This window comes from Clarias gariepinus, chromosome 16 (genome assembly GCF_024256425.1).
Source record: "Clarias gariepinus isolate MV-2021 ecotype Netherlands chromosome 16, CGAR_prim_01v2, whole genome shotgun sequence".
Taxonomy (NCBI): domain Eukaryota; kingdom Metazoa; phylum Chordata; class Actinopteri; order Siluriformes; family Clariidae; genus Clarias; species Clarias gariepinus.
The window spans coordinates 11,199,241-11,221,490 of NC_071115.1; the positions used below are offsets into that span (position 1 = coordinate 11,199,241).

Here is a 22,250-nt window from a genome sequence, read left to right on the forward strand (position 1 = left end):
AAGTTTTGAGACTAGCTTTGTACCACGGCAACAGATGGCAGCACTAGGCAGCATGCACAGTCACAGGGAGAACCAACCTTCATAAGTCAGTGTGCCAAAAGTCATCATCCTGTGTACATCGGGAGCTGTGCATCTGGTGATATTCTGACCATGTGCATTACCACGTCTGCTATTTCATCACAGACAGCAACAGTTAGAACCTGGAGAAAACATGAAAATATGTGTGAAACTGGGCAAATCTGCCGGAGAGACATTTGACATGAAGTTTATGGCAACGCTGCAATGAGTGGTTTAAGGTGTTTTAAGTGGCACGTGTGATTTAAGAGCGGAAGAACGTCACTGAAAGACAATGAGAGTTCAAAAAGACCTTCAACCCCCTAAAATATCAATCATTACTTGTGATTTGAACAAGCTGCTTACCTAGGAGCAGAAGGAACACCACGTCTGTCAAGTCTGGCAAGAACTGAAGACCAAGTGTATACTCAACATCTTTTTCAACATAGTGCATCGGGAATTCCTCCCCAGTGGCCAGACAATAGTGAATTCTACTGCCAGGTTTTAATGCATTTGAGATCATTAATCTCAAAACTTTTTGATACCCCTTCATATACAGTATAAAGGGACCCAAAAAATGTAAATACAAATCAGGAAATAGTTGAAAAAATTGTATGATGTATTAATATTCTTATAATATTATCATATTTAATATAAAATAAATAATCATTTTAATACTAAATAAATGTAGTATTAAAATATGTATACAATTATTTCTTTACCTGAAGTGTGTATACATTTTTTTGGCTGGCTCTGTATAAAATCTGTTACAAGGATGCGGGTTTACTTTTGTAGCTGGCAACTCTTCGTTCGCATTTTCTGGATCTGGCAACCCGAGGCTGTCGCCCGGTGGTGACGCAGCGTCAGCTGTCCGTGTTTGTTTATTCCACGGGAGGTGTCGTGGCGGCTTTGGCGCTAAAATAGCATCATCACCAAACTTTCAAGAATGATTTAATGACGGTAAAAGGCGTTATTACCTTTTCTGACACTTATATAAACATGTCGGATAGAGTCTAGGTTGTATTAAAGAGCGCGGTTTGAGAATGAGAAGAGCGCTGAGGCAGTGTCCGAAGGTCGTCCTTAACCGCTCTGCAGCTAGTTAGCCATGTAGCTTAGCTCACTGCTCTAAAGTGTCTCTCTGTGTGTGTATATGTGTATGTGTCTCGTGCAGAAAAGAGTTGCAGGCACACATTTGTGTAAACTTCCATTCTATCTTGAGAGTTTATTTCCTGTCCTACATTAGCAGTGTTGATAAAGCTAGCTGCGGTGCTAATTAGCTACTATTAGCTGTAAGTTAGCTGAACTTAGAGTTACTGAAGATGTCAGGTATAACGCTGTCATGGTAACACTATAGCAGCTGAGGAAAGCTGGCTGCACTGTAATGGTGATGATTCCAATGAGCTTATCATGTATTAAATTAAACCTGAGTGATGTAGCAGTGTCACTAACAGCCTGTGTAAAGGCAGACAAACCAACAGGCTAAAAAAACATCATGATAAGTTACAGGTTATACTGCATATGACACACTGTGATCAGTGAAACACACTGCTCATGTGCAGTCTTCATCACTAACATGTTCTAAGATCAGGATACTGATTGTCTGTACATTTGTCCGTATTACAAAAATCAGATGTAAATCTGTCCTTAAGGTGGCGCTGTGGTGGATTGATTAGAACTGTGGCCTCCAGGGTCGAGGGTTCGATTCACGCCTCGGGTGTGTGTGTGAAGTTTGCATGTTCTCCCTGTGTACACCGGTTTCCTCCCACACTCCAAAGACATGCAGATTAGGTTACCTGCCATTCTCAAATTACCTATAGTGTGTGTGGGATGGACTGACGCCCTGTCCAGGGTGTACCCCGCCTTGTCGTTGCGGGATTTACTCCAGCCCCCACTCCCCCCCCTCACGACCCTGGACAGGATAAGTTGTGTAAAAGATTAATGAATAAATGAATGAACTTTGTGCTATACATAACAAGGCAGTGCGACACACCTTAATGTTCTTTTTAGAAAAAATAAAATTCAAAAACAAAAAACAGACTTAACCACAACTTCCAAAAATACCATGGTTTCCTGCTTTTTACTTTTTAGAGGAAGCAAAATAGATTCACCTGAAGTCTCATAAACCACAAGGCTAAGCTCTCAAACAGGTTGCAGTTAGGAACACTAAATTGTAAAAAAATATATATATATATCAGGCTTTGTAGTTAAATGTGCACAGAACTTGTAAAAAGGACCAGCAAGAGGAGCGGAGAAATGAGTGTGTGTGAGAGTGAGTGAGTGTGTGTGAGAGTGAGTGAGTGTGTGTGAGAGTGAGTGAGTGTGTGTGAGAGTGAGTGAGTGTGTGTGAGAGTGAGTGTGTGTGAGAGTGAGTGAGTGAGTGTGTGTGAGAGTGAGTGTGTGTGTGTGAGAGTGAGTGTGTGTGTGTGAGAGTGAGTGAGTGTGTGTGAGAGTGAGTGTGTGCATGTGAGCGAGCGAGCGAACGAGGGAGTGTGCGTGTTTGTGTCTGTGTGCGTGTTTGTGTCTGTGTGCGTGTTTGTGTCTGTGTGCGTGTTTGTGTCTGTGTGCGTGTTTGTGTCTGTGTGCGTGTTTGTGTCTGTGTGCGTGTTTGTGTCCGTGTGCGTGTTTGTGTCCGTGTGCGTGTTTGCGACTGTGTGCGTGTTTGTGTCTGTGTGCGTGCCTGGCGATGGAACGGCGCCCCGTTCAGGATGTACCCTGCCTCGTGCTCTAGGGCTTCTGGTATAGGCTCCAAGCCCCCCCGCTGCCTTTTATAAACAATAAAGTGGTATAGACGATGAGTGAGAGTAGGTTATTGTAAAATAATTCTGGAGTCATTACAAACAAAACATGCGGCACACAGCTGTGGCCGATTTAATTCTGTTGTGACCTAACACAGTTGCAGCTGACAATTTAGTTTAAAATCTCAGAATGTGACTGCTGCAATGGATTGGACTAGATCAAATTCAGTAGTGGCAATGTGGGTTCCTAAACTAAACACATCCTTATTACATCAAACTTGAATGATACAAGTGGAACATATTGTAGTAATGTTCTTTAATCACAGGTCTATTGTTAGAGAATATATATTGTGTAATCTGACATGCAGAACCTGTCACATAGACTGTTTTACCAAGAATGTATTTAGGTGATGTCGTACAATGTCATAATACCCACTTGTAAATATTGTACTAAATAATACATTGTCTCTAAAACGTGCGACTATTAAATGTGTTCCTGAACAGAGGTAGTGAGATGGCGGTGTGTGCTCTGTCCATGTTGGATGGCCTGGGTGATGAGGCCACAGCACTAGGAGGTGTGCTCATCTTGCTCCTGGCGCTGGTCCTGGCCTGGCTCTCCACCCACGTGGCTGATCGCGGTGATCACATCCTGGGCACGATCCTCACCGTGGGGGCCCATGCCTCACTCATCGGCCTAGGGGGCCATGACGGCTATGCGGTAGCTCCATCCAGCTCAGACTCAGGTGAGCAGCAGAGCGACGATACAACAGATGAGGACAAACAGGAGGACGATGAGGAGGAAGGAGAAGCAGGAGAGGAGCTGCTGGATATCCAAGGAGGCAGGAAGAAAACGAGCCGAGAGCGCGAAGGAGAGAACGAGGGCACGGAAGATGACGAGGACGAGGGCACAAGCATCACGGTGCGACTGAAGTTTCTGAATGATACAGAGGAGCTGGCTGTGCTGAAGCCTCAGGATACAGTCGGGGTGCTGAAAAGGTAAGAATCAGAGACATACGTCAATTTATCACTGGATTTTTTTTTATTTAATTTAAAAGTTTAGTTTCTGAACGACACAGCAACAGCACATTTGTTACAAAGTAGACATTATTTATAATCTTTTTAAAAAAGTTAAAATAAGATATGATATACCTTTATTTGTCACACAGTGGGGAAATGTCTATGTTGCAAACATAAACTAAACATATGGTAGGTACAGTGTTTAAATACAAAAGAAAAGAAAGAAAAGAAACAAACAATAGAATACTTGCACTTTCAGATGAATTGCACTAGGTAATATTGCACAGTTTAAATCTGTGTTTTTGCAGAGTTGCTATCGCATTGTTGACTGGTTCACTGGGAGCAGCTCTGATTGTACAGTCTAATAGCAGCAGGTAGAAAAGACCTTCTGTCTCACTCCTCCAGACACTGGGTAGAAAAAAAAGTCTGTCAGTGAGAGAGCTGCTTAGAGACTGAACTAGACTGAGATTCATTCTTCAGCAATGATGATAGCTAAGCTACCATCCTCCATTCTCCCACGTCCTGTACAGTGTCCAGGGAAATCCCCAGGACTGAGCTGGCTTTCCCTTTCCCTATCCAGTCTGCAGTATGCAGATGCTGCTGCACCAGCAGACCACTCCATAGAAAATGGCTGAGGCCACCACAAAGTCAAAAAGGTCTTCAGTAGTGCTCCCTACTGCATCTGCCCTGTTCATTTCAATAAATTAAGTATGTGCTGTCTGTGCACTTTTCTTTGCTATTCAGATGAACACCCAGGTAATAAGAGTCCTCTCTCTTTGTGACCTTTCCCTGAATGTTTACTGGAGATAGTAAAGTGTGTTTGTGCCTGCGAAAATCACCACCGGTTCTTTGGTCCTTCCCGCATTTATCTGGAGGCAGCTCTGTTGACACCAACCCACAAGTCCTGGAATAGTCCTCTGTCCTTCCTGTCATCATCCTCTGTGATCAGGCCGAGTCATCATAAACTTCTGCAGTTTAAAGTACTTGAAGTTTTGATTAAACCCATTTAATTCAAATGGTCAGCTGTACTAGTGGCTAATAACTAGGAATGGGAATCACCAGAGACCACCTGATACAATATTATCCCAATACCAAGGTGCCGATTCGATTTGTTTCGATTGTTAGTATCACAGATTTATAAATATCCTAATTCTCTCTCTCTCTCTCTCTCTCTCTCTCTCTCTATATATATATATATATATATATATATATATATATATTAGATTTTCTTACAATTCTAAACAAACTCAGCAGATAGTTTGCTCCTACCGCACAATGTAGTGTTCTTTCTGCCAATGTGTGACTAGTGAATAGAGCATGCCATCTGTAGGTTTATATATAGGAACAGCAACATTTTACCACTTTAAATGCAAACATGCGTATGAATAAAAATAGGTTAGTTAAATATGGCATCAGTGTGGCAATACATGAAGAAGCGTGATATGTAAGGGAAACATTTTATTCATTTTTACTAATAACTGTAAACACTCGGGAATAAAAGGATGAAAAATAGGGGGTTGAAATTTCCACCATGTATTTAAAAATAAAAGTGTGAGAAAAATTGAGGACCACTATTTTGGACACTGACTAAAGCACCATGTATGTAATTATAATGTGCGTATACTATACCTGTAAGTTCTGAGGATTTAACGCATGGTATCCTGTGTACATTACTTTTACCTTTGGGCGGGAACTCGATTCAGTCTAATGCACATTTCCAGGGCTTGTATGCATTACATAAAAACTTTAAAAATCACTCTCTGTCCTCAGTAAATACTTCTCCGGGCGTGAGCGTCAGATTAAGCTGATCTATCAAGGGCAGCTGCTTCAGGACCCACGACGCACACTGCTCTCACTCAACATCACTCACAACAGCGTGCTGCACTGCCACATCTGCCAGGCCCAGAGTCCAGCCTTGGCCCAGGCCGAGCCAGACGACAGGCAGGGTTCTCAAGCCGGGTCGGGTATCAGCGGTGGCCTGCGCTCAGCTGCTCTCACGTTTAGCACGGGCAGCCTGGTGGTCCCGGTGTTTGTCGTGCTACTAGCCGTGGTCTGGTATTTCCGTTTCAACTACCGGCAGCTATTCACGGCGCCGGCCACCGTCTCTCTGGTGGGGGTCACCGTCTTCTTCAGTTTTCTCATCTTCGGCATGCACAGCCGCTGAGTATACAGACAGAAAAAGGAATAACAAAAGAAGGCAGGTTGTTAAAAAAAAAAGTTAAAAGTGGGTTAAAATGCATTTAATGGAATGATTATAATGTGAAAAAGCAGATGCTGCGTGATGAGGAGAAGGAATGGTAGCAGACAAAGTACTCAGGGAGCCTTTTGGCTTCTGGTGCCATTTAGATGCGTGGTGTGTCTGGGTGTGTAGGAGAGAGAGAGAAGAAATGTGTGTGTGTGTGTATGTGTTTGTGTAAGGATTTCCTCATGGGTGATTAGGGAGATATTTTGCTGTAATTATGCTTTAGATTCATGTAATCTTTATAGTAATTTAATCTCAACACGAGGATGATTTTTTTTTTCCTCAAGTCACTGTTCAGCTCTTTGTTGTGGATTAACTTCTATGCCAGTTTTTCTTGTCATTGTTTAAAAAAACAAGCTCCAACCTAGTCTCTAATCTATCATATCTGTAGCATCCAGCCTGATTCTCTGCACTGAGAAAAGAGCTGCAAGCCTCTTAACTCATAGACGAAGATCAGGTTTTGTCTATCCATGCAGCAAGAGAGGTTTTTAAAAAATATATAATTTAAGAAAGAATTCCACAAAACTGTTACATGTAAAATTAAATTTATTGATAGAATTCAAACCCTTACTTCTTATCATTGCAGTCAATGTAAAAGAAATTTATGTTACGTTGCTAATCACCTTAACTTCCTGCACCCTTTCCAGTAAACACAAGATGTGATAGATGGACATTAGGTTGGGAAACTCCAGAGTATTCCACTCATGACTGTTTTGTTTCTATACATGCATCACTTCAACTGTACAGTTCCACTGACCACGCGATACACGAATCAGTAAACCAGAGGGTCATATTTGTAACCAAACTTTATCAAAGAATCTTACTTTCATAATAACGAAGTGCCGTTTTGTGTTATGCTAATCATTTAGCATATTTATTTTCTGAGTATGTTTTGTATGATTAACGAGTGTGCATAGCATACTAGCTCCTTTGTTTCTGTTCATGTTTAAGTTTTGTTAAACAGTATTACCTTTGAGGTGAAAAAACAAACAAAACAATATTATATTAGTTTCAATACTTGGAATGATTTGTTCTTTAGCAATACACATTGTGCTTTGTGCACACATGAATCGAGTTATTATTCAAAAACAGAGATAACAAATGATAATTTAGTTCTGTAAATAAAAAGTGTATTCTGTACATAATATAAAAAAGTGAAAATTAAATCTCGTTTGACATCGATGGGTGTGATCACTTTGTCGTATAATAATAGTGTCTTCGCATATTTCGCTGCATTTTGGCAGGACCTGGCATGGGATGAAACTGGGATTTGAGGTATGTACAACTTGTTAAGAGTTACAGCGGAAACTCTGGATACTAATTGAATTCGTTTGGAGGGGAGTTCTTAAGGTAAAAATTTGTATTGCCATATAAGTTTTCCTGTTAGAAATAATATATTTCCAACACAGTAATCATATTTTTGCATATAAAAATAAAACATTTAAAATAGACAAGGAAATGAAGTAAAATCTAAAAAATAAATACACATTAAACCTATGATTCTTAAGGGTTTTTAAATGATTAATTTTTTTTTTTTTCAAATAAAAGTCCCTACCTTTTTTACTTGCTGACTTTCTTGGGCCCCATAGTGCCATAATCTGCATTGCGTGTGCACTGAAGCTAACAAGTTTTGAACCGCTCTTGGACATACTTACATCTCCGTCAGCATTTGGTTGGGTACGGTTCGTATGCTGATGCAAAAGTTTTATTTTTAAGCCAAAAAGGAAAGGCATTCGTATGATGAGGTTATGCTGTATATAATGATTTTTTTGGTCCTCTGTGAAGTACTGCAGCACAAACACCTGACCTTTTTTTTTTTTTTTATTACATATAATTTATCTTAGAGAAGATTTAAAATGTTGTTAGCTACTATTCAGTAAAAACATTTTGCAAATATAATAAACATTTAGTAAAGAAAAGTTTTATTCATGAGTTTTTAAATAACAAGAAACATTATTATTTCTGTGACACAATTGCTGTAAATTTGTGGGAGTCAAGGATCATAAATTTTCTTAAATAAATATATATTTTAATTAATCTTAATTTTGCCCCAAAGCACCAATAATTTCTGATGCTCTCCCCCCATTTTTTGTAGAAACAAAATCTCTGGGTCCTTAAGTGTAATATGAAAGACACATTCCAGGTGAGACATGGTCCTGAGATACATCAGGCTTTATTTACAATACCACAGGATGTTCAGGAAGAAGGGACAGAACCAACGCCAGCATTGAAAAATTACAACACATCCATAAACACAGCACAACTTCCTATGTACAGATAAGCAATGGTAGAATCTTCTCTTCCGCCATCACACAAACGTTTATACAGACTTTAAATCTGAATCCACAAATTACAAAAATAAAAGATGAAATAAAAACAACAATAACGCTTTGTATTTACTCCAAACGAAGTGCATTTACATTACTTAGAAGACGTGCTATTTTTTAGTGCTTCAGTGTAAAACGAGATGAAGTAAGTGCTCTCATGACCAAAAAGAGATAAACGTGCACATTTCCAGACCACTCGAGGATCACTAACACTAAATTTTACACTGTAAATAAATAGTGCAATGTGTACTAAATAATAATAGCATGTTGATTGAAAGAGAATAATTTGGCCTGAAGCTACAACAGTGATTATCAAAGAAGCATTATTTAGTAAGACGCTGTAGGACTGTTCTGAATCGGCATCGTCGATTGAGAGGCAGCGACATTTTTTTTGTGGTTTTTGAAGCCAAACCGTTAATAGAATGATTTTAAATTATCCATCACACGCATATTGCTTCACTTTAGTCCAGACATGCTACAGCACATTTCTACCAACCACAAGTCGACGTAACCCCGATATTCAAGTGCACGTGACACATATGCCAACACAAATCCTGATTTAAAACAGCAAAGAAAAAAAAATCAGTGTAACGATCATGATGGAGTTTAATGGTGGGTTATGCTTTTAGTTCATCAGGTCATCATAAATATTAGGAGCTGGCGGTGGTGGAGGTCTGGGCCTCTTCTTACGATTTGACAGGGCAAATGCATTCTGGGAGTTGCCGCTGCTGCTAGTGCCTGCCGCACCCAGTCCAGTCACACTGCTGCTTCCTCCTCCTCCTCCTCTCTCTCGTTCTCCTCGCTCTCCTGTTTTTTCCCTCTCACACATTCCAGCACCACTCACAAGTAGAGAGCTAGGCTTCTTCTTTTTCTTAGGTCTCTTAGAGTCTGAGTTATTGGTACCTGTGAAAAGGAGAACAAAAGAATGTTTTACGAGGAGATAGATAAGGAGTACAGTGCTGTGAAAAAGTATACCCTTCCTGAATTTAAATTTTTTTCTTATTATTTGTCACAATTTTTTCACTGATGGAGATCAAAGTAATTTGAATACTACACAAGGATAACTAGAGTAAACAAATAACAGTTTTTATCAGTTTTTTTTTTATTTATTTATTAACATGCTTAATTTTGTCAGACAAATTCCATTTAGATGATTTTTTGACAGGATTGGCAATAATCAAGCAAGTGGTATTTAACTCAGCTTTCCAAAAATCATGATTAATTAAAGCAAGCAGGGTTTTCACATATGGCCAGGAAGGTTTGGACAGCTTTCCCCCCTTAATAATCTCAATCATTCAAAGGTGACAAATATGCAAAAAAAATGATACCCAACCATGCAAAATAAAAAAAGTATTTGCCTCCATCCTGATTTATCATGTTCGAGTGTTAGGGGTAATACAGGGTGTTATTGTCCATGTGTGTGTTACGGCTATAAGATATTAGGCTCAGTGCGTTAAGGCTCTGAGTTACGGATCGGAAGATCAGCGGTTCGAGCCCCAGCTCCGTCAGGCAAGGCCCTTAACCCAGTCTGCTCCAGGGGTGCCGTAAAAATGGCTGACCCTGCGCTCTGACCCCTGCCTACCAACAAGAAGCTGGGATATGCAAAGAATTAAGCATTTCACTGCATATCGTATTGTATATGACTGTGTATGTGACAAATAAAATTTGAATTTGAGATCTATTTAATTGAAATGTATTTTTAGCTACCTTTCTATTTTTCTCACAAAACTATTATTAGTAGTAGTGCTGCACTGTAATGTTCCACATTTCACATTGGCCATCTTTAACTCATTTTATACATTTCTTTACTCAACATTGTTAACACTAAACTCACCAAGCATTCTTTCTGAAACACTATATTTATACTGGGTAGGGCCTCTCTCTTCGCTCAAAACAGCCTCACTTCTTCAAAGGCATGTGTTTCTCTTTGAAATTGCAGTCCACATTGGCATGACTGCATGACGAAAACTCAGCAGGTTTTTCAGGTGCACTTTGATCCTGTAAATGTCACACTGCCAAAAATCCCAACATCCCAAAGGTGTTCTGTTGGATTCAAAGGTCATGACTCATTGTTTGTGTTTATGAAACCAGTTTGAAATGGCCTTTGCCGTTATTATGCTGGAAATAGCCATTAGAAATTAGTAAACTGCAGCTTTGGAACAATGCACATGGTCAGCAGCAATACTCAGCTGTCTCTAAGCTAACAAAAGTGAACCCAAACATGGCCCATCTGCCTTGAGATTCATTCCGTGATGCTTTTCTGCTCAACACAATTGTACAGGGTGGTTATCTGAGTAAATGTATCCTTTCTCTTTACTGCACCATTCTGATTACACACTATTGTAGTGTGTCTGGAGATCACCAGTTATGGAAATACTTTACAAGCCTGGAATTAATATTCATGTTTCAAGAGGGTCAAAATCACAGAGATCGGATTTTTCCAGGTCTGCTGGTTGATGTGAACATTGACTGAAGCTCGACTAGCCTCGATCAGCATGATTAATTCTAATCAGCCACAAAATTGTCTGATTAGATAATTTTATGAATGAGTAGATGTATGTGTTCATAATAAATCGTAATATATTCACATTACATAGGATTTTATGTGTGGCTTGACAGCTTCACAATCATGCTGATTGTTTGCTTGCCTGAGTAAAAAGAGCCCCATGTCTTGCAAGCCTCTTGGTCGTCTCAATGTTAAGTCTATGGGATGTGTTGGGCAGAGGCGATTTATCCCCCACCCCTTAGCAGCTAATTCATAGCACCCCATTCCTGAATAAACCGCATGATTTGACACTTCTTTCATGAGTCTATGACAAACGGTGCAGGACTTGTTATGCGCCTAAGTTTAAATAAAATAATAATATATATATATTTTTTTAAAGCCTAGACAATCTGCTAAAAATGTAGATTTCCTTCCGTGAATAAATACACTACCAGTCAATAATTTAGACACACCCTCTAACTCCATAGCAATTCCTGATTTTTATTTCTTTATACATTGTAAAGCAACGCTAAAGGCGTCCAAAATATGTAATGACGTACAGGAATATTATCTGATCATTGATCGTTGAAATTGAGATGCATCTGCTATTAATGGTCTGTAACGCCTTCATAATGGCTCTAATCTGAGGTGCTGTTTGTTAATTGGTGATGTTTAAGGTTGGTAAATCTAAATGGTCTTCTTCTCTGCAGCAGAGGAAAGTTTTGGTCTTGCTTTCCTGGTAAGGTCTTCATGGATCAGTTTGATCAGCTTGATGGGTTTTGCAAAAGCACTTGACAAGACCGTTCTTGCTAACTATTCCAAATATTCCAAAACAAATCAGTATTGTTCTAAAATGTAGAAAATAAATCCTTATGTCCAAACGTTTGAAGGGTACTGTACATGTACTGTACATCTAAATCTCCTAAGCATTTTATTGTGTATCGTGGGGTATTACTCACTGGCTTTGGAGGACGCAGAGTCTGAAGGTGAGATGTCAGATGAGCCATCCCACTGGAGGCGGGACATGATTAGCTGTCCATCAGGAGTTTCATACCCGTCATTATCTAGCACTGATTCGGGGTCGAGCAGTGTTGACCTGTCAATCGACAAGCCAAAACAAGACAAGACAAAGATTCCAACTAGTACGCTGTTGTCGTTTCACTTATTGTCACATCTAGACTTGCATGTCAATCATGAATAACATGGTTGTTCCAATATGTTATTGTGTCTATGGTAGCACTAATTAAGGGGTATGACAGATGCGCTCTATAATCTAGGGCAAAAAATTAACAGAATAAGAAAAAAAATTGGATGTAACTGCTACAAACATTAAGCTATAAATGTAAGACCTAGACATACTGTATCTCACCAAAGGGCATCAGTGGGACATACATAAAATGGAAAGAAGAGGAACAAAGGCAGAAGGGACATAGAGGTGATCTGAATTCAGGAACTAGGTCATCACTTCCACTTGATCTTTTATGACACCGAGGCAGAGAGGTTATCTAAAATAGTCTAAGCTTAAACAAGGTGACACATATCTCACCTAAACATGTTTAAATTTTCTGCTCGTTAACTGTAAAAATGTGGGAAAATAAAACGAGGAAGTGAGAAGCTTTTCAAATTGTAACTGGGACTTTTCAGCCTGAAGGCCATTAAGTCAGGGAGGGAGGGTGAAACTCACGCGGACGACCCCAGGAGAAAAACTCTGACTGCCCTCCTCTGCTCGTCTGTGTGCTGGGGACAGCGCTGGGACCTGTCAGGACACAATGTGGCATTATGCACTGCATCACACACGCTATCTGGAGACACAGACGTGTCTGCCAGCAATCAATAGGGTCGAGAGGTCAGCTATTAGCAGTTAGGACTAGCCTTGGGTGCTGGCAGAAGTCTAATGAGTCCTATCTTACAGACAACAGGCAGTGCTTCAAAACAACCGCGCACCTGTCCAGTTGAAAAGAAATGTACCTCCAATCAGAATAGAAATGCATCAGTTTGGTTGAATGTTAAAAAAGAAAGGATAAGCCAAATGAAAAGATATTTTATATATTATATTTTTAATTTAATATATATTAAATTCATATTTTTACTCAATTAATACTGTATATGTATTATGTTGCCACTTGTGTTCCATAAAACCAGTCCCAAAATGGACACGATCATTTCCATTTACACAAATGAAAAAAATCATGTCATTACAAGACACATGCTAAATCACAAACAACCCTAGATCTGTACACACAAGCACACATACCGAGAAAAAAAACCCACACACAACTTATATATGTATCTTTGCACCCCACTCTTTTTTCATAAAAAATATTATGGACTTAATAATATTTTGTATTTTGCAGATTAAATTATAGATATTAAAACAAATGTTTTTCAAAGGCAGGCTTTTTGGTACCTAAAGATACAATTTCAAAAATTAGTTGTTTATGTAACAGCCTTCAGCAGCAACCTCATTCCCCCTCTCGTCTGTTCCATTCACTCAGTATTTAGCATCACCAGTATACTTATCACCGGCCTAATCATCTGTCACCATGTGCACCTGTTTCTCACTGGTTCATGATTTAAGTTAGATGGGTTTATCCTAAACAAACCAAAATTTCTTGAAAACTGGTCAGGTACATGGATTGGACTGGAAATGAGAGAGAAAATCTAAACAACTAAATGAATCCTGGAGAAGTACTTCTCATGACTATGTTAAAATTACAAGAAAGTCTGGCTCTTTGTACGCAAAATATGAATAAACGAGGGGTGACGTATATATATACACAAGACTTATATAAGAGATACAGTGGTGTGAAAAACTATTTGCCCCCTTCCTGGTATCTTATTCTTTTGCATGTTTGTCACACAAAATGTTTCTGATCATCAAACACATTTAACTATTAGTTAAAGATAACACAAGTAAACACAAAATGCAGTTTTTAAATGATGGTTTTTATTATTTAGGGAAAAAAAAAATCCAAACCTACATGGCCCTGTGTGAAAAAGTAATTGCCCCCTGAACCTAATAACTGGTTGGGCCACCCTTAGCAGCAATAACTGCAATCAAGCATTTGCGATAACTTGCAACGAGTCTTTTACAGCACTCTGGAGGAATTTTGGCCCACTCATCTTTGCAGAACTGTTGTAATTCAGCTTTATTTGAGGGTTTTCTAGCATGAACCGCTTTTTTAAGGTCATGCCACAACATCTCAATAGGATTCAGGTCAGGACTCCAAAGGCCACTCCAAAGTCTTCATTTTGTTTTTCTCCAGCCATTCAGAGGTGGATTTGCTGGTGTGTTTTGGGTCATTGTCCTGCTGCAGCACCCAAGATTGCTTCAGCTTGAGTTGACGAACAGATGGCCGGACATTCTCCTTCAGGATTTTTTGGTAGAATTCATGGTTCCATCTATCACAGCAAGCCTTCCAGGTCCTGAAGCAGCAAAACAACCCCAGACCATCACACTACCACCACCATATTTTACTGTTGGTATGATGTTCTTTTTCTGAAATGCTGTGTTACTTTTACGCCAGATGTAACAGGACACGCACCTTCCAAAAAGTTCAACTTTTGTCTTGTCGGTCCACAAGATATTTTCCCAAAAGTCTTGGCAATCATTGAGATGTTTTTTAGCAAAATTGAGACGAGCCTTAATGTTCTTTTTGCTTAAAAGTGGTTTGCGCCTTGGAACTCTGCCATGCAGGCCGTTTTTGCCCAGTCTCTTTCTTATGGTGGAGTCGTGAACACTGACCTTAATTGAGGCAAGTGAGGCCTGAGCAATCTTTAGATGTTGTCCTGGGGTCTTTTGTGGCCTCTCAGATGAGTTGTATCTGCGCTCTTGGGGTAATTTTGGTCGGCCGGCCACTCCTGGGAAGGTTCACCACTGTTCCATGTTTTTGCCATTTGTGGATAATGGCTCTCAATGTGGTTCGCTGGAGTCCCAAAGCTTTAGAAATGGCTTTATAACCTTTACCAGACTGATAGATCTCAATTACTTTTGTTCTCATTTGTTCCTGAATTTCTTTGGATCTTGGCATGATGTCTAGCTTTTAAGGTACTTTTGGTCTACTTCTCTGTGTCAGGTAGCTCCTATTTAAGTGATTTCTTGATTGAAACAGGTGTGGCAGTAATCAGGCCTGGGGGTAACTACAGAAATTTAACTCAGGTGTGATAAACCACAGTTAAGTTATTTTTTAACGGGGGGGGGGGGGGGGGGGCAAACACTTTTTCACACAGGGCCATGTAGGTTTGGATTTTTTTTCTCCCTAAATAATAAAAACCATCATTTAAAAACTGCATTTTGTGTTCAATTATGTTATCTTTGACTAATAGTTAAATGTTTCTGCTCATCAAAAACCGTTAAGTGTGACAAACATGCAAAAGAATAAGAAATCAGGAAGGGGGCAAATAGTTTTTCACACCACTGTATATAAAATTCCTAGACTTTCTAGGTTCAGGTTTTCTTGCGAACATATATTTTTAAGTAATGTTTAAGTTCATAAGTAATTTAAGTTATGGAGGCCAAGATGTTTCAACCAATTCCCATCCACTGTCTCTCGAAAACTTTCCCAGCTATCACACAGGAAGGCTGAGGCATGACATGACAAGACAAAAATATGCGAAGATATGTAAAAATAACAATGTTTAACATAATGCGTCACAGTGCAGAACATCACATGCAAGGGTGCTATCTGCCCTCTTCCACATACTGTACATGAGGTCACAGAAACCTACAGACTCGAGTCTTAGAAAATTTAAACCTGGAGTGTTTTTTTTTTTTTTATTAAAGTTTTTCTACATATTAACTATTTATATAAAGCTGATTGGGCTTTTTTTATGGGGTTAATAACCAAACACGGCAATAAATCTTTTTTTTAAATTATTAATTAAGTGCTAAAATGAAAGGGTTGTACAGTATAACTGATGATATGCAGTGTTTGTAGCCTTTCTCATGCAAAAATTGCTAGAATTATGAGGAAAATGAGAACAGAATTTTTATACATTTCTTAAAGTGAGGTTTTATTCAATTCTACACCAGGATATGCATCTTTGTCTGATCAATCACTGATAAAATAAGTCTGGACTTATTTAGGACTTTTAGGACAGCCCTGTTAGTACAGAGGGCTTTTCTAAAGCTATGTGTATTGTGTTTACTAGTTTGTTTGTGAGAACAAGGCTCTTTTACTTAGAGGAAGTTGTTTGAGGAGGGTCTCACTTACCGTGTGCACATCTTTTTAGTGTGCTCTGATACGACCCCACATTGCTAAGAAGAGAAATGCTTCCGTTAGTGGCAGCGTTTAGTCAACTTAAACAAGCTTTGAATCATATCTCTCAGTATATTTCACTACTGAAATTAGTCCTACAGTAAGGAATGGGGAAAAAAATTGATGGAACATTGCGAATGTATTTATACAGTCACTACTGTGTTATCATATTAATTCACATTATATTACAAAACCACAAACATCAGTTTAAAAGAGGAAATACTGTATACAGGCTGATTAGGTGCATTTTTATCTGAATGGACAGAACAAAGAGCTACCGTGGTCAGGAGAAATGTGAGCTCCTCTGGCCCCAGAGTCTCATAGCTGATCCCAGAACTGTAGTACTATAGAGAAAAGAGCAGAAACGATCATGGCAGTCAAACCCACAGTGTGTTAATAAAGGTTATGTACTGTAAGAACAACACTTATATGATCCAATAAATACCTTGTTGTACAGATCTGGATTTACGCTGCTGCTGAGCTCACCTGTGGAAAGGATAATAGAAAAATTATTTTCTGGAAGAAGTTCAAATCAGTGTTAAGGAAGTGTAGCCACTTTATTAAAATGCATAAGCATGAGTTTTTTTTATAAGAATAATAAAAAAATAACACATGATAGAGTGTGATATTTTAGAAAAATGATGGTCCCACAACTACACATCGTGAAATGAAAGATTTAAGAATATAAGAATAAATATGACACCAGATGAGTGCTGTTGTGCTGGATATCAGCAGGGCTGTGATGTGGTTGTAGGCACGAGGGCACAGCCCGAACTGTTCAGATGCAGTTCTGCTTGCTGACCGAGGAGACGAAGTGTTGTTTAAAACAGACACATTTATCAGACTGTTTTTTTTTAATATGGGGTTTAGAAGGCATTGTAGGTGAGACAGGTCCATGAGACTAGTGCCTTGTTCCATGAGACAAGTTAGTTCCTGTTATTACGTTACCAGCCTTAAAATATAAAAGAGACAGCTTTCCTGAAAAACAGGAAAAAGGAAATCTCCTGAGGGTTAAAAAGTGCCTAATTACCTTAATTTAAATATCAGCATTTTTAATCTGTTTATTAATATCATACTGTCTCCATGTATAGATAACTAGGTCAAGCAAAGAAAAAAATTAAAATTAACGGAAATTATTTAAGTTTGCTAGGGAGCATAAAGACTTGAAACAATGGTAAAATGTCATGTGATTTTCACTTCCACACATGAATTGGCCAGCACACTGTATGCTCTAAAAGCTAAATGTGGTCTAATGAAAAATTATAGTGTGTGTGATTTTTCTTTGGCCTGACAGTGTTTAATAATTTATCCAGGACATATTATGAAACATTTTAACTCACCATTTTTATGTTTTAGCGACTTGGACCTTCTGGGGGAATTTGGATTCTGTGGAGTCACATGTAAGTAAGATTTAAAAGCTACACAGTTTGTACTAAAGCACACAAACAGCATAATCCACTTGTGTGTAGTATAAACTTTCTTCTATTGGAAATCTAAAGAACATTCATGCATCCATCCATAATGAAACTTACAGTTCGCATTAATGACTAATCTGTAAACCCAGACAAAACTTAACAAAACATTTAAATACCTTGTCTGACTTCCTCTTCTTGGCTGTAGGGACCAAACGAAAAAAACCTTTAAAACTTCCAAAAGTGATTTTAATGGTTAAGATTTACTGTATGACGAAGACATAGTTGAAATAAATGACTGAACGAGTCAGCTCACGTTTCTTTTCTGAACCATATGACCAGTCGTTGTCATTGATGTCATCGTTGTCCTCTTGGTCACTTTCTGACTTGCTTGTGTTGTTGCTGCTGGCTATCCTAAAGACACACAGGATGCATACAAGGTGCTTAAAATAGAAATTCTGCTGACCTTTATCTCTAAGCAAGATTATAGAGATGGGTTTTGATGAATTATTTAACATTTCACTAATGTTTATCGTTTTATTGGAACAGCTAAATGAAAAAAATATATATATATTTAAGCAATTTTTCTAAAAATGGTTGCATTTTTTAATAAAATTTATTATTTATATAGCGCTTTTAACAATGACCATTGATTCAGTTGATCCAAGATGTCCGCTCTTGTAACTTTACAACATTCATTGATTCCTTTACGAACATTTTTAAAAATAAATTATAGTACAACATATTGTGCCAACAACTTGATACACGCAGATAAATATAGCAGGTCTTTTACAAAACGTTAAAAACAAATGTAAGACAACAAACACAACTCAGCTGAAGAGCTACATGTAAGGTTAAATAACAAAAAAGTGTCATTTAGACCAAACTGGTAATATTATTAATGTAAAATGATCTGTTTTATGTGCAATTGTCCGAGTGGTAGTAATAAATAAAAAAATTTATTTCTAGTAAGGCGGTAGAAATAAAAAAGTAGTTGTAATACTAGTACTGCACAATTAATTGAAATCCTGATATGGGCATTTATCTAATAGTAAAAGGCTGCAGTTTATTTCGTGTAATGTGTAATGTGTAATGTACACATAATGGGAAATGTATGTAGAGTTTGTTAATAATTTAAGTATTTGTAGTAACTTTTGATGCGCTAAATTAGTATCTGGAAATTCCTTTGTGCTGTAATTCGCTGCTAGCATAGATAAATAATACGAATTAATACATTTAATAGTTACATATTGCATTTTAAATCCCAATATAAGTCAAAATAAGGACAATATAATAAAAAAAAATATTTAGACAGTGCAGTGCTACAGTGCAAAAGTTTTATTTTATCATTCTTATTTAACTATTACTGTTTTATTGAGTAAGTACAAAAACTTTTCTGATTTTCAGCCATTAGTATTCCACTACAAAATGGTTATCAAATTAATCACAATGATATCACAAAGCTACACAAAAATATTTGTATGGCAGAAAAACAAAATGTAACCTGCTTGGGTTTCGCATGCAATAAAGAAGCAGGTGCAACAGTCAAAGACCTTAGAAGAACTGTGGATGGATCTGTATGATGCTCGGTAAAACTTAGAAGCTGATTTTCCTATGAAACTGAACTCATTTTACCTTTAATGTTTTGTTAAAGGCATCCTTGATGTACAGCATTTATTTGCCTGTGCCTTAGACTTTTGCACAGTACCGTATATAATCTTAACCTTAAATGGTAAACTCTATAATGTTGAAGCCCTGAACTAATTTAAGTACCAGTAGCAGCACGTGTGATGGTGTTACATCAGTCATACTGTAACTCATTTCTAAACTGATGTCTGCGTTTTGAATGTTGAAGTGAGAAGGGGTTTCTATTCACTCTTCCTTCTGCTCCCTAACTTGCTCTTGATATTGACTGTAAAGCAAATTTCTTTTCTGGAACTAGTATACGTCTATGTGAATGGAAGCTGATGTGAAATGTGCTGACCTGCGGCTGGCGATGCGACTGCTATTGCGCCCCATCCCCAAACATTTTTCCAGATGAGGGGCGAATCGTGAGGCTGCTATGCTTCTGTTACAGTTGGGGCACACACACTCCTTATTCTTCCACTGGTTGTACACTTGTCCGAATATGTCCAAACCTGGCTGGTCCACAATTTCTACAGGATAGAAGGACAGAAAAGCAAAATCTGACATCAAATAGAAAAATCATGGAGAACTAGTAAAAATATTTTAGCATTATTTAAATGTAGTTTTTGATAAATATTTAAATCATATCATCATTAGAAATCATACCTCTTCAAGAAATCTGACTAACTAATAACTAAATTATAAGGCAAATATAAGAACATTAGGATTATGTTTATGAAATAAATGTTTTGAGGGGTTTAGGGGAATTTCTTTACAGTTAAAGGCTTCTCAACTGTAAACAGATTGGTGAGACTCTTCCACTCACCAAAATCTTTCATGCTTTCTTGGTCCATCTCGTCCAGGAAAAAGTAGCCTTGCTTGACAGCTCGGTGCACTTCAAAACAAAGCCCCAAACATGCATCTTCCACCAAGTCTGAGTATATGTCATGAGCCAAGGCCTAAAAAAAAAAAAAAAAAACAGACAGAGACAAGAGCTTACAGTAGTTTATACTGGCCATTTACCAGGTTTAGTTAATTACTTTGTTTTGGATGGGTGGTAAATTGAATTTAAATGATGAGGACATCTTTACCTCTAGCTTGGTGTTATCCAGGCCTGACAGAGACATATCATCCATTTTCATTTGCAACAGTTATTGTAGGGCAGCCATCATAGTTAATGGGTTATAGAGCACATGGAGGCTGTAGAGGGAAAGGAATGTAACAGACATATTTTAAAGAATTACACGTTATACCTCTCTATCAAAACCAGTATTAACCCTTTTATCAATTTGATCTACACTAGCGATTCTATTAGAGCTATACCGGCCAACCCTCGCTCTCAATCTGCATCAGTACTGTAAGTCCACCCGGTCGTTCAGTTCGACGTTCCTTCCTTGGATCACTTTTGGTTGGTCATGACGACTGCAGACCAGGAATATCCCACAAGAGCTGCCAGGGGCCAGGGGTCAAGGGTAGCTCAGTGGTTAAGGCATTGGACTACAGTTCAGAAGATCCCAGGTTCAAACCCCACAACCACCAAGTTGCCACTGTTGGGCCCTTGAGCAAGGCCCTTAACCCTCAATTGCTCAGATGTATAATGAGATTAAAAAAATGTAAGTCGCTCTGGATAAGGGCGTCTGCCAAATGTTTAGATGTAGCTGCCATTTTGTTGATCTGACCCAGTCCTCTTGCTATAACAATTTGTCCCACAATTCACTCAAATCCTTATGCGTGCCCATTTTTTTCTGCTTCCAACATATCAACTTCAGGAAAAAGGTTCACTTGCCGTCTACCATAACCCACCCACTTCCAGCCATCATTGCAATGAGATGAAAAATGTAGCTATTGTAAGAAGGGCTGAATTGTAATTGTTAGACGACTGGGTCAGAACAACGTCAAAGATGCAGGTCTTGTGGGATGTCCCCAGGCTGCAGTGGTCAAGACGTGCCAAACGTGATGCAAGGAAGGAAAACCGGTGAACTGGCGACAGGCTCACTGATATACATGGGGAGCGAAGACTGGCCCGTGTAGCCCAAATTGCAGAAAAGGTTAATGCTGGTTCGTGTAGGAAGGTGACAGAACACATGGGCACCTACTCAATATTAGGCAGGTGGTCATAATGTTATGGCTGATCAGTGTATATCACACAGTTCGCTGGTCACTGACAAAAACATTTATTTTTTTTTTAAAGTTGAACACAATTTAAAAAAAAATGAGAATAATAAACTTTTCCCATATAAATAAATTAACTTCCTTCACCAAAGAAACTTCGAGAAAATGAAGACCGCCTCAGCCTGCCTTCTTAACACCTTGTAACACATTCGCTAAGCATTTCTTTATAAAACTGAGCAATTAATCAAACTTCAAACAGGAAATACCGCCACAACCAGCCACACATCAGAACCTACAGCCATTGTTAGCTCGATAGATGTCAACTTACAGCATTTCATGACATTATGTTTCCAAACGTTTTTTTAATAGATAAAAAGAATACAACATGTATTTATATACATCGTGTTTTTGCGAACAGTGTCGCTTCTATCACGCGCACAGGTGACAGGAACTGCTAGCTGTTAGCTATTTAGCACCTACAGTAACGTTGTACACTCATTGTATATAAAAATAATCAGTCCAGTAGTGTTACATTAACGACCATTACAGTGAAATAATAATAAAAAAAACAATGTATCTATAAAGACGCAACAGTTACTGAGGCGCTAAGTGCTACTGGTTTACTTTCGAATCTGTAACAAAATAATCCAACATTAAACCTACCATTAGATCCAGCGTCACTATCCTTATAGCCGGTTTATACACTTCAGCGAAGTGCAGTGTTAAAGATGTGTTTTTCTAAGTATTATTAAATGTAACCACCTAATATATGGATGAAAAAGCCGCTGAATATTTAAATATGGAAAAATAATAAAGCGCAGCCATTTTGACAGACGCCAGGCATTACTAATCACCTACCGAGCGCCAGCACCCAGATTCCTGAATTACAGTCAAGGAGAAACCACAGATTACAGAATTTACCATTTGCTTTTTAATACAAGCACAAGAAAATACATTAAAGTAATTTTTTTTTTAAAAAAGA

At 38.4% G+C, this 22,250-nt stretch overlaps 2 protein-coding genes across 2 annotated transcripts; one reads left to right on the forward strand and one right to left on the reverse strand.

The window, feature by feature from the left end:
- Positions 1-904: 904 nt before the first annotated feature.
- Positions 905-7,230, forward strand: tmub2 (transmembrane and ubiquitin-like domain containing 2). Its single transcript, XM_053515459.1, has 3 exons — positions 905-1,014; positions 3,294-3,785; positions 5,577-7,230. Exons 2-3 carry the CDS (start codon positions 3,304-3,306, stop codon positions 5,968-5,970), a joined length of 876 nt encoding a protein of 291 aa, XP_053371434.1. The 5' UTR covers positions 905-1,014; positions 3,294-3,303; the 3' UTR covers positions 5,971-7,230.
- Positions 7,231-8,192: 962 nt separating this feature from the next.
- atxn7l3a (ataxin 7 like 3a) lies at positions 8,193-22,133 on the reverse strand. The gene is made up of 13 exons (XM_053514109.1): positions 21,932-22,133; positions 20,248-20,356; positions 19,983-20,115; positions 19,515-19,686; positions 17,847-17,944; positions 17,710-17,732; positions 17,459-17,504; positions 16,564-16,604; positions 16,397-16,462; positions 16,074-16,117; positions 12,545-12,616; positions 11,820-11,956; positions 8,193-9,278 (listed from the first exon to the last, which is right to left on the reverse strand). Exons 2-13 carry the CDS (start codon positions 20,296-20,298, stop codon positions 9,001-9,003), a joined length of 1,161 nt encoding a protein of 386 aa, XP_053370084.1. The 5' UTR covers positions 20,299-20,356; positions 21,932-22,133; the 3' UTR covers positions 8,193-9,000.
- Between the last annotated feature and the right edge of the window lie 117 nt (positions 22,134-22,250).